This window comes from Engraulis encrasicolus, chromosome 16 (assembly GCF_034702125.1).
Source record: "Engraulis encrasicolus isolate BLACKSEA-1 chromosome 16, IST_EnEncr_1.0, whole genome shotgun sequence".
NCBI lineage: Eukaryota > Metazoa > Chordata > Actinopteri > Clupeiformes > Engraulidae > Engraulis > Engraulis encrasicolus.
The window spans coordinates 1,461,206-1,474,899 of NC_085872.1; the positions used below are offsets into that span (position 1 = coordinate 1,461,206).

General features: G+C 37.8%; 1 protein-coding gene across 2 annotated transcripts; it reads left to right on the forward strand.

The window, feature by feature from the left end:
* The first annotated feature begins 264 nt into the window (after positions 1-264).
* ednraa (endothelin receptor type Aa) lies at positions 265-13,300 on the forward strand. Of its 2 annotated transcripts, none has more exons than XM_063218217.1 (8): positions 265-516; positions 1,542-2,026; positions 4,332-4,459; positions 6,922-7,120; positions 8,126-8,278; positions 8,457-8,590; positions 8,706-8,814; positions 9,516-13,300. In XM_063218217.1, the coding sequence occupies exons 2-8, from the start codon at positions 1,619-1,621 to the stop codon at positions 9,633-9,635; spliced, it is 1,251 nt and encodes a 416-aa protein (XP_063074287.1). In that variant the 5' UTR covers positions 265-516; positions 1,542-1,618; the 3' UTR covers positions 9,636-13,300. The 2 variants fall into 2 exon arrangements, with proteins under 2 accessions (XP_063074287.1, XP_063074288.1); XM_063218218.1 differs by lacking the exon at positions 265-516 and adding an exon at positions 547-634.
* The last annotated feature ends 394 nt before the right edge of the window (positions 13,301-13,694 follow it).

The window sequence follows — 13,694 nt, forward strand, 5'->3', positions numbered from 1 at the left end:
CACAGGAGCTGGGCCACATGTCCTGTGCTTCACACTGCATATGTCTCTATACCATGTCTGTGTGTTGTAATGCGTGGCCATAACCTGTACTAATGTGTTCGAGTAAGTGCTGTGCTATGTCCGTCTGTGCCTGTGTTTCTCACCCGACTGCTGTTCTCTCTAGGGCCTCCCTCCCGGCTGAATCTTTGAGGTGGGAGAGGAAGGGGGAGGGGTAGAGATTTGCACTCCCACCCAGCCAAAGTGATCACAAACAGACACACACACATACGCACGCGCACACACACACACCAGACAACTCTCCACAGGAAAAGCTTGAGACAGAATGCGCAGCACCTCTTTCCCGTCTCATACACGCTCTGTCAGCCCAGAAGGGATCCCTCGCTACTTTGATATCTGCTTAATTACTAATGTGATGCCACACAGATGTCTGGGGGCAAGAGCCGAAAGTTTCCCTGCATGTGTGTGAATGACTGACTGAGTGACGGGACCGTGAGGAAGGCAGACATTTTAGGAGCGGTAGGTGCAAATCCAAAAGGCATTTATTATTTATACATCAAGCAATTTGCTGTCAGGACTCCTTGTGTTACAAAGGCCGAAGTTAAACTGTGATGCTACATGAAAGACTGACAGTTAAGTAAGTTTTGTGTATCAGGAGGTGGCAAGATTTTTTTGTTTTAATTGTGACTGCAATTATAGATAAAAAAGGCATATCTGTGACTCAAAATAGTCATTTAACTGAATTGCACAAATTTGAGTTTTACAATGAATTCACCTTTGATATACATTTATTTTTTCTGTGATTATAGGTGTATGCTATACTTGAAGATTATTAATCTAATCTAATTTAATCTGATCTAATTTAATGTGATTCTTTTAAAACAAAATAGACTTAATCTTAAGTAATCCACAATTTTTTGTAAAATAATGCAATGAAATTTACTCACGTACCATGTAATGATACACTGAAAGTTACTTGGGATGACCATGATGTTTTGATTATTGTCTGTTTCCTCATATGTCACTGACTAAAAGGACAAAAATGCCCCCTAAGCATTCCCAGAAAGTTCTGTCTTTTATGTTCCAATGGTCCTTTGTTTGTTGAAACCATTTGCTTAAAGCTGTAAATTAGAAACAGAATGGAATGCCCAGCAACAGAAACCACACTGATGAAAGACATGCATGGAGTGCATTGACAAAACAACATGTGGAAAAAAACAGTTCCAACATGGAGTTGCATGGTCTTAGCTTAGCTGCCACTGTTGATGTGTGATGAGAGAAAAAAAGCCCTTTTCCCTGACAGTAACCAGCCATGGCATCCTCCATCTGTACCTTCCCTCTAAATATTTTTTCCTGCTTTAAAAAAAAGTCCCTCAGAAGACATGATATCTAACTTTCAATAGGCCTACTGGTTTCATTTGTTTATTTCGATAAACTATGCTCTCTGAATGGTTACATTTCCATGTACTGATGTGTGTTGTGCCCAGTACATGGCAAAAGCGAAGATGCTTGGAGTTCTAACAACATGTACTTTTCTCTCATAGTGTCTTTCTGAATCTGTGGATATATTGGATACTTTTCCCATCTTGTCTGGAAGTTAAGTTGTGGATTGTGCAGCACAATGGGCCTCCTGACCATACATGTGCTGCTGTTCATGGCAGCTTTGGCCAGTAGTGGAATTTGCCAGATGAATGATTCAGACACTCAAGATCCCCGAAGCGTCCCAGTGCTGAGCTCTGGTTCTACATCCACACCATCCGGTTCTCAAGTCAATCGTGGCTCAAATGTCAGCAAGCAACGGGTGCCCTATTGTACAAAAACCGGGACATCCATTAAGTCTCACTTCAGGTACATCAACACAGTCATCTCTTGTATCGTGTTCATCGTAGGAATTGTAGGGAATGCTACCCTCCTGAGGATCATCTACCAGAACAAAAGTATGAGGAATGGACCCAATGCTCTGATTGCAAGCTTGGCTTTAGGAGATCTTCTCTACATCATAATTGACATTCCCATCACAGTCTATAAGGTAGGCTGAACATTAATGTCATATTAGCACACCACATGTCTTCCCTTCTGATAATATAATCTGATCGGAATTAACAGAGGAACCCCATTGAGGATTACTGTTGGGACACTTTCTTACAGATAATGGTATATCAACGTTTTTTTGGTTCGTTTGTCTTTTTTTGTTTATCAAGCAGATTTAAATTTAAATCCATCCATTTAAATTTCAAAGTAGAACACTCATTTTATTTTTAATTGTTTGCCACCACTTGTTCTCAGCTGAGATGTCAGGTGTCAAGTGTCAGGTCTGTGTCTGTGTGTGTGTGTGTGTGTGTGTGTGTGTGTGTGTGTGTGTGTGTGTGTGTGTGTGTGTGTGTGTGTGTGTGTGTGTGTGTGTGTGTGTGTGTGTGTGTGTGTGTGTGTGTGTGTGTGTCTTTGTGAACAGGTGGTGACAAAACAATAGAATTAGGCTTGCAAATTTAGAAAATATTTTGGTTTTGGAAATAAAATGACATAAAAGTAATTGAATGAACACTTACGTTAGAATAATGTAAACTGTACATAGCCTACATCTGGGTATGAGAAAAGAGTCACACGACCCCACGTCATTTAAGTGCATCACAGCTTGACATTACCTTTTTTGTTTGATTTTCTCCAAGTCACTAGCCACTCAGCCATTCTACTAGCCACAGTTTTATTATCAGTTGTTATTTCTTCTATCACAAGATCAAGTGCTAAAGCAAGAACATCAGTCCTGTTAGGCTACATGAAAATAAATCAATTGAATATGAGTAACTGAGAAATTAAGCTATTTCTCGAACTTGAAAAAGCAACAACAGGGAGAGATGGCATAATCTACTGTGGAATAAGCTTCCTTTCAGAGTGGCTGAAATTTTCACAGCCATAATCAAGTTTGCAGTTGGCAGGTGCTAATGCCGAGCCCTGGGGTTTACCCCTTTGTGAGTGACTCTGAAGTGTCTTTGGGCTGCTGTCAGTGTCCACAACATCTAAGCTTTTACTATTACGCTTCTTATTATTTCCCCACTTTCTCTGAATTCATACTGATTCTACTTGTGGCCATACATCACAGTAAACATGTCTAAATAAAAGTAGATCCCGCACAATACTAAGGCCTAATTAATAACCAAATTATGTTTTCAATTGAAGCATTTATATTAAAGCATGCTCAGCACTACATGAAGTAAAGGAGACTGCATAGCGGAGGATAAATATCACTGGATCAAAAGAATATGAAGATAAGTATGAACAGCAATGAACAGAAAAAAAGAAAGAACAAGAAGAGAGGGAGGCTAAACTTAGAGAGGGGAAGAAGGAGGAGAAAGGGGGCACAAGCAATTACACATCTATTCAGTGCTGAACTCCCAGACCAGCTTGTCTTAGTCACAGAGCTTTTTCATGACGAGGACAGCAGAGAGAGGGGCTGCTAAAATAAACACAGGGATTGAGTTGTGGTTACAGAACGGAGAGGTACTTTATCACTGGTCAAACCGAACAGTCTTATCTTCCACTATCAGTGGCTGTTGGACAATGTGCAGACCCCTTACCAAACCAATAGTCATTATCACACAAATGTCTGATTGCACCCTAACACCAGTTGTGGTACTTCAGGTCTATCCATGAGACTCTTCAGAGTCAAATGAATTTGAAGAGGATAATCAAGCACTAAAATAATGCTTCTCTGCTTGCTCTGTTTTATTCTTGTCTATGTTAAATATTATCTCACAGTCCATTTATTTTTCCAAAAATAACCCCTCTCATTATTAGACACAGCTACATTTACCAGGTGTTCTCGATCAAAACAGTGAACTGACAGCTGAACAACAGAGAGTCCTCCTTCCATAGGCAGAAAAGAAAACAAAATATGCTTTTGTTTAGGAAGGAAGGAGCACTATATGTCTGCTCATCTCACTGAAAAATACACATCATGGACACATCTAACCCTAACCCTAACCCTAACCCTAGAACAAATATAGCTATCTGTCTCTGACGCTGTTGGTAACTCTTTTGGTAACCGCAGTAACACTTATCACATAAAACATAGATCCTTCACTTATGGTTTATGTTAAGGGGTTGTTTCAATAGCTCATTTGAGCTGTCTACAGAGTCCATTACACTATCTATAAATACTGTGTTTTTCTGTTTTAATTATTGTAATTTCAATTTATTGTATTATTGTATTGTGTTTTTATCAGTATTTCATGGTCAATTTTAGTAATAATAATAATAATAATAATAATAATAATAATAATAATAATAATAACAATGCTGTTTGCAAAAATGGTACATGACTATTTCATCTATCTCAGCTCCTGGCATCTAGGTTCCCCTTCAGCGACAGCTCATTTGGACTGTTTCTTTGCAAGCTGGTACCCTTTCTACAGAAGGCCTCAGTGGGGATAACAGTTCTCAACCTCTGTGCCCTAAGTGTGGACAGGTATGCGCTACATTTGTTTACATGCAAGATACAAGAGCTATTGACAACTAATACATAACAATAAGTTCAATAAATGGTTACTGGTAATGTTGGAGTTTTACATCTACACATCTACAGACCATCTAAAACATTCTTGTTTTTGTTGTCATAGTTCACCAACAATGTGACCTGTAAATATTTGAATGTATTTGAAGCTGGGATAAAGAGTAAGCCTATGCGGGGGCAAAAATACCAAAATGTGAACAAGAGTATATATAGGGCAAGAGGATATATCCTTGATTACTCATAGTCCTAATTGGAAACACATGATGCTGACAAAGCTATGGGTCACATTCCATGCCTAAGATGAGAAACACTTGTGGTTTGCTGTTCTCATTTAGGCTAGGCTATTCCAATGTAGTCCTGCAGTTTTTCATTCAAAATGTTTAATGAAATGTTATTTTGCCATATGTTACCATTTCATAGACAATATGTGAACAGCACAGTGTCAATACAGTACTGAAGAACAGCTTAAAAAAAAAAATCAAGATGCTATTTTGGGACTTTTCTGAGCCTTTGGGCAGTGTTGGGGTTAATTGTTATGGCCACCGCTCATGGTCCAGTGAAATTTCATGTTTTATACACAAGGCCACCTGTGAGTATGTTTACTTGTGAATCTTTCCCAAGCAGCAGTTTTAAATGGCTAGAACAGTAAAGTATATATGCTAGATGTGTTGACTTACATATGTCGCAAATCCTACTTGAATTTAAGTCAGTATTGACATGTTTTAAAGAATCAGTAGTTTGGCAACTGTGTATTATTCTAATGGCTAGAACAGTAAAGTATATATGCTAGATGTGTTGACTTACATATGTTGCAAATTCTACTTGAATTTAAGTCAGTATTGACATGTTTTAAAGAATCTGTAGGCAACCGTGTATTATTCTAATGGTCCTTAAATTCCTAAAAAAAGGAAGTTATGTTTTTGGTCACGTTGGTTTGTTTGTCTGTCTGTCTCTGTCTGTCTGTCAGCAGGATTACTCAAAAAGTAATGAATGAATCTGGATGAAATTCGGTGGAGTTATTGGAAATGAATGAAACAAAAGAAACAGTGATTCAATTTTGGTGGTGATCCGGATCACGATCCGGATCCAGGAATTTTGTAAAAGATTCTTCACCATTGCAGGCTTGGGCGAATTTTTACATTCCAGTTTCTAACTCCACAAAAACAAGGCAGAAAGACGTGAAAAAATGGGGTGTAACATAGTCAAATGCTCTATCAAACAGCAAAGTTTAGTGATGATCGGATGTGGATTCCAGATCTGGTGATCCAGAATGTGGAAAAATATACAGTACAGTAGAAAATGTGTAATTGTGAGATGACAAATGAAGGTAGTTTTTACTACTGAACAAACATCATTGTAAGTTATATTATAGACATTGGATTCCACAGTGTGTAGATAATATTGCGCCAGTGACCCCCATGGCCTTGGCGGAGGTTTGCACTCTCTGAGTGCTTCTAGTTAAAATATATTACGTAATGGCATGTCTTTTATTCAATTCAATACATTTATGTTTACACGGTGAACATAAAGTCTAGTCAAAAGTCTTGTCAGATAATTTCAGTGTTTTTTTTCTTTCTTTGAAAATATTTTGTTTGTAAAATCGTGTTAAGAGAAGAAATAATCTCATTACTGTCACTATACACTATTGCTTAAGTATTGTTGAGTAATGCTGCGCCACATTTGGATGAAAAGGTTTTAGTTAGCTGAAACATGTTGACACGATGAGTCTTAACAGATTGATATAAAGAGATATAGCTGCTACAGAAAAAAGATACGGTAATTTTGAAGCGAGACCAAGGGAATGATCATTTCTGGCACTACTGTATGCTGTCTGGACTGTTATGTCTTCTTCCATGGTCTGGCAGTCTAGAAAATTGGGTACACACTACATTGTGAAATATAAATGGTACATTGTTGTTTGGTTGGGATATTCAAATGTGTCATGAAAAATATATAGTTTTGCATAAAATCTTGATGCAGCATTTTACTAAAACATTCACTTGAGAGATGTTAATGATACAAACAAGCAACATGATTTCCAGGAACAGCAAACAGAATTGTGCTTGGCAAGCAAGCTCAGCGTCTTCCTAGTAATAAACATTAGTTCTGTCAGTAAGTATTTTGCAGCATTAATATTACAGCACAGGAGAGCACTGTATTACTTTCCATGAATATGGGATCATTCTCTGCCAGCTCTGATTTGTTATGTGCACTCAATTGGACTGGATTAAAGTGAGAGTCATTGCAAATAATACACTGTTGGAATATGAGTGAGTGGGCAGAACGTGTGTCTGTGTTTGACAAGAGATCCCGTAATAAATAACATGAACGGAGAAAAGGTTTACATGAACATTTTATTTTGTTGTTAATTATTTTACGTGTTTCATGTAGGCTACCTGTCTTTCTATCTGCTACAGGTACAGGGCAGTGGCATCATGGAGTAGAGTTCAGGGAGTGGGCATCCCACTGTTCACTGCCATCGAGATTCTCTTAATCTGGGTGGTTTCGATCATTTTCGCAGTTCCTGAAGCAATTGTGTTTGACATCGTCCCCTTCAACTACACTAACCAGACCCTAAGGACGTGCATGTTGAACCCCAAAAATTCCTTCATGCAAGTAAGCCAACATTTCTTGACATTTATCTAAGTTACTCAGACAGATTATAGTAATAAACTGCTGACCAAACTATTGTTCTCTCTCTCAGACTTGAGCAGGATACCCAAAAAACAGAGAACAATTGAGAAATTGAATATGACCACATTTTTCGTCCTTCCCCCATTGTGTTTTTCCAAAGATCACTTTCTTTGTTCCAACCAACTTTAATTGATTGCAGGCCATGAGAGCAATCTCCTGCTGATTTATGTTCCCCTGAAGCAGACCATGTGTGCAGAGAAACACTGGGGTTTTTTTTAGAGCAGGGGTTCCCAAACTTCACCATGGCAAGACCCCCATAATACCAGCAAAGGCCCCCTTACATGGGTCGTGCCAGACTACTTTTCTGTACATCCCCTTTTACAACCATAGTCTACTGTAGGTCTTATAGTTAGTGCCCCACTGGGATACATTAAATAACAACTTAACGTAGTAATGTTCAGAGATGCCATAGATTATTATTATGCATTATTTACCGTAACTAATGGGTATATTGTTAAATTTATATTTGGTTTATTTTGGTATACATTAGTTATTCAATTTATTGAAATATTTATTTTGTTTTGCTATGCTTTTCCTGCCGCGAGCCCCCTACCAACACCTTGCTGGCCCCCAGGGGGTCCCTGGCCCCCACTTGGACAACCACTGCTTTAGACTCTAAACTAAAGTTTAGAGCACCACAGCCTCTTAGTTAATTTGACATTGTTTTATTGAATCTGGACTGTACACATAATAGCTATGCATTACTTATCCACACTATCCAGTTGATATTCTTTGTATGACATATTACAACTGTTACAGGAACATTTTATAGGTCTACTACAAATTGGCAGCCATATATTTTGGATGAGAGTGAATTTCCCTCTGTTGTGTTCAGTATGAAGTGAACCGTTTTATCTGTTTTTGTTTCTCTTGGTTTTCATTAAATAATGACACTCTGTTTTATGTTGGATTGTTAACTCATTGCAGTTCTACACAAATGCCAAGGACTGGTGGCTGTTTGGCTTCTACTTCTGCGTGCCTTTGGCCTGCACTGTCATCTTCTACACACTAATGACATCTGAGATGCTCAATCACCGCAATGGCAACCTTCGCTTTGCCCTAAGTGAACACCTAAAGCAGGTAATTACGTTCAGCTACGCTACCTGACCAATACTGTTGCACAAGTGGCAATACTGTAAACCATTTACATATAATGAGACCATGCAACAGAAAGTACACTTTGGTTTAGAAATGTATGTATGAAAATGTTATTTTACATTGCTTATAATAAGGACTTCTTAAATCTGATCCCTTGCAGAGACGAGAAGTGGCCAAAGCTGTCTTTTGCCTGGTTTTGATTTTCGCTTTGTGCTGGTTCCCTCTGCATCTAAGCAGGATTTTGAAGAAAATGGTCTACCAGGAAAATGACACAGGCAGATGTGATCTACTCAAGTGTGTTGACTTGAAATTAAAACATTCTATGCTAAATATAATCCTGCAACACTTTTCCTACGGCTTTGACTATGACTATAGTCAATATTAATCTTTGTCTTTTCATTTTTTTTAGCTTCCTTTTAATTATGAACTATGTGGGTATGAACTTGGCCACAGTCAATTCCTGCATTAATCCCATCATCCTCTACTTCGTCAGTAAAAAGTTCAAAAACTGTTTTAAGGTGAGAATGTAATGCCTTGTCCATCCTACATAGGGGGGAAACAGTGTTAATAATTCAATATTTTTCTGAGAATACATGGTCCCAAACAATTCAACTCTAGGTGAATTTAACACTGTATTTGAGCATATAGCCTATGGCTTCACAATGTTTATTCAACACTCAGAGTTAAATTTAACACTAAAATCAAATGTGACCATACGTTCTCAGAACACTGCTAATGTAACACATTAGCCCACCTCCCTTCTCTCTGGCATACCCTCAATTTCAGACACACACATACACAGTTCCTCCCATAAATACTGACTGGTCTTAGTGAATTTCTCTGCTACACATGAAACCCAGTCGAGGCACAGCCTACTTACAGGAAACTATAAACGAAAGCATGATGTATAGCCCTATATACTGGGGCATGGTTGCTTACAGAACTCCCTTACAGAGATAAGTCGTGTCTGACCCTTGTCAAACTTTAAGAGAAAGTTCAAGGTGACTGGTATGCCTTTCAAATGACTTAGACGGTTATCATCCATGTTGTCCCACACATACGTAGGTCATTAACATAAATGTCATATACATTGTTCATGATCTGTTAAATTGATTTGTTGACAAATTATGAATTTGCCAGAAATCTGAAATGCAATTGTTTCTTCTGAAAACGCAAGTTCACTGAAATATCAATGTTCCTCTCCTGTTGTTTCTTTTAGTCTTGCCTTTGCTGCTGGTGCCACTCCAACCCTCAAGTTAACAGCAACAGTATCCAATGCAAGACCACAAGTCCAAACAACCTGCACACAGACCCGTGTGTGAGAAAAGACAGTGACTAAACCCCTATCAAATATGATGCCTGTGGAACAGGGCAAAGCACTTTGCAATACATGTCCAGGAATCTGCAAGCCAGTTGGTAGAGCTGCAAGCTCAAGTGTGTGTGTGTGTGTGTGTGTGTGTGTGTGTGTGTGTGCGTGCGTGCGTGTGCGTGTGTGCGTGCGTGCGTGCGTGCGTGCGTGCGTGCGTGCGTGCGTGCGTGTATTTTGCAGACACTCTGAGCCAAATCACGGTGGGTTCATTTACAGGGTCACATGTAACCATATGAAACTGATATGATACATTTAAAGGCCTATTTATATTATCACACTTCTTATTCTTCCCTCCTTGGAGGACCATGGAAATCCAAGTTCACATGACCACTTTTCAAATGAATCGCATCGCTCTTCTATTAAAGCTACACAACTTGTAATCAGACATGTATCAAAGTTGTTAACTAGTAGAAAAGGTGACAGCAGTAATGTACACAATATTGCAAATTGATGAACAATGTGGCTATTCAAAGTTATGTGACTGACACATAGACACGTTGACTTGATTTCAAACTATAAGTAATAATTTCCAAATAGACGTTTTATCAACACAACTTAGCCATAGGCTTTAAATGTATGGTCAGTATGACTTTAGATACATGCAGGGACATGCATCCTGAACACATAAGATCATCTTGGCTGCCCTCACAATGAATATAATGCTGGTCATTATATTCTGCGAAGTTGCTCAGTCAAACAGATTGAATTACCTTCAAAATACAATAGGTACAGATACAAGCTTCTTTATCATAACCCCTTCTTTTTCTTATTTTTTAGTTGTACTTATAAGCATTCACAGTGATAAGGAGCATTACAGACTTCAGTTTTCCAAACGACTAATCACAAATTGTAATGTGTGTTTCATGATTGAAATCCACATTTAAATTAGCCTGATGTTTTTTTTTTAAATGTCTGGTCAGATACATGTGATGCATTTGCAATCAAGGGCATTGATAAGTGTACGTACCAATTGAAGGGGGCACACTCTTTTTCACCAAATAGGGTCTACATATAGGCTATAAAAACATATGTATTAAGTTATTTCTAAAAAAAAAAAAAGGGGGGAAGATGAAGAAAGAAAAGAAAGAAAAACACACGAAAGAGATATTGCAACTGCTAGGTTTTATTTATGTGAATTATGAAAAAAAAATTGACAAATTAAAACCTAAATTTGTGATTTCTTTGAAGATAGACAAGTTTGATGTCAGTAGACCTACCTTGATATTTTAATTTCTACAAATTATTGCACAAACCTTAGAACGCCAGAAGCAGACTAAACCAGATGTCAAAAGGCTACAAGCAATAAACTAAGAAATATGACGTGTGATCATGTTTGAGATTTAAAAGCCTGCTTTTGGAAACTGTCCAAGTGCAACAAACTTTGAATAAACTGAAAAATTATTACTATACTTGGGCAAGGGCTATGGAAAAACAGCCAGAGGTATTGTGAATGACAAAAACACATTTTACAATATACAATGTGCAATGCACAATGTGAATTTTAGAGGATATTCAGTGTCTGTGTTTATACATGTTCATGAGTGTTACCGGTGTGGTTGCCTCGATATCTATATTTTCTTTCTGACCTGCTACACTATATTAATTCATATGCTTGGCACAAGATATTATGGTATACAATATTATTCCACGTCTTTTGTAAAAAGCAAAAGAAATCATGATGATGACTTCTAAAGTGTGAAAAGATGCTATGCAAAAATGTTTGTGTAACAGTTTTACATATAGGTACAATTTTGCATTATGTAACAGCAGGCAGGTACCATAAAACAACTCTGTAACAGTTTCTTTGACTTCATGTGATTGTAATGCTGCAATGATATACTTTGTACAGATAAACAACACATTGCATTTTTTTTATTAAATATTGTGCCTTCTTTATTTGGGTTGGGGAATTCTCTATACCTTTTCGTTATTTCATATTTAGAATTTGGTTGTCTAATCAGCCAACAACAACAATAATGTGATGGTGTTACATGGGACTCAGGGCATCCTAACAGTGTGAACTCTTCTTCTTTAAGTACAAAGTCTGGTCTGGGAATGATTTAAAGTGAACTATGACCTGCTTGGCAGTGTAACATTAGAGGTCAGTGGGGTCAGCAAGGAGGATGTGAACTACCCAGAGTCACAGAAAAAATGCAGGCCAGGAGACATTCAAGTCCAGGCTGGAATCTGCTTAACAGATGTGTTATGGGAACCTTTATCTTGCCTCTGAATTTAAGAAAGCTGTAAAACAGAAACCCCTGACAGAATGTTTATAAAAACGTAAGTGTTTATAATGACCCATAAAGCAAGCTATTAAGCGCAGAGTTAAGAAGACATGCAGACGTTATTTCAGCCACGCATAGTAGGCTACGTATACATGTAGCCTATACTGTGTTGTATCATTAAAACATTTTTATAGGCCTATTATATGAATAACATATCTGTTTCAAATGTTTCAAACATTTTGAATACTTGTAAAATAAGTCCCATCCTCATAAACTTGTTTGAAGATGTACAGTATTCATTAAGGAAATGTTAGTGACTGACTGGTGTTAATGGTGGCAAATCATACACAAACATGAAATGTACAATTGAATCAAATTATGTGTGTGTTAACGAAAGATGTCCTGTTGGCAATGATATTCAAAAATGACATTATGCAAGTCTGGGGTAGGGTATGCATGTATGTGTGTTGTGTCAGTGAAAAACAACATTTCATTAAATCCATGTTTCTTCTTGTACTTCCAATATCCTTCCAACACATTCTACTGCTTCTGATGCCTGGGTGACTAAGCAATGGTCGCCATACAGCAAATGTGCAAATGTGTTTCCAGTTTTCACAAACAGAATGTCTGTTTGTCTTCCCTGCCCCAACATGGGAGACCCCTTATGCCATTTTGTAGCATAGGCCCTTGCAGCCATCCAGCAAAGAGGACTGATTGTGGCAAGAACATTCCTAATTCATAGAAGCCGAAAGGATTAATTTAATATTCATGAACAATCTGTCCTAGCCCAACCAGCTACTTCTGTGACTGTGGGGCAGTATGATGACAGAGCATCAAAAAGGGAAAAGTTATGTATCACCCCCACACTCCAGACTGAAATACAGGAACAACAAACCAAACGATGTTGAACACCTCCAAATGAAGGAACAGGATTTCTCCACCCTCCCAATCAATTCCAGTCAAACCAGAGCAGACAAATCATGGTTAAGTCTTCAGAGTAATTTTGCAGGAACTATTAGGCCTATAACAAGACATTAGGGGGCAAAACGATCAGGCAAAAATGTATACTTTACTTTAGCCAACCACAGTCATTTTTTGGTCTGACTTCAGGATCATCAGAAATTGAATAGTAGCCTGGTTACAGGGCTAGGCCTATAGCTCAAATTGATTTTGACTACCTAGTGATCACACCACAAAGTTTGTTTTCTGTGAAAGGGGTGATGATCTAAAGTTCTAAACACAACAGCTATATTACAAAATGCAGAGATTAAGTATAACAATTTATTTCTTGTAATGTATGTCTTGCTGCAATGACTATTATTTGTATCTTGTATTGTCTTGTAATGTATATTACATGTATCTTAGTATGCTGCTACTGATTTCCTTCTGGATAAATAAAGGAACTCTACTCTAGTGGACTTTGACTTGTATGTCAATTCTTATATGTCCATTCTTAACATTTCTTCAGATTGAGGAGGCATCTGTTTTATGAGGCAAAATTGACCTTTTTTTCCTCATGTCTTAGGAATCTTAATTCGAAACATGCAAATGTACCCTGCTGATTGGTGCAAGAAACATTCTCTAATGATGAAGCAAACTGAAATAGCTACCCGCATAGCCAGTAAACCATTTCACTGATATTGTAGAAAAGCTGAACCTTATAGATTTAATGCTCATACCTTTCTTTCCATTCTGAAGACCTTTCAGACACTGCAAAAAATGTACCCAAGATTTTTAACGTAATTTTACAGGTTTTTTTCCATTGGTTTTGTTTGTTTCATGAAACCGAGATGATATTCTCAAT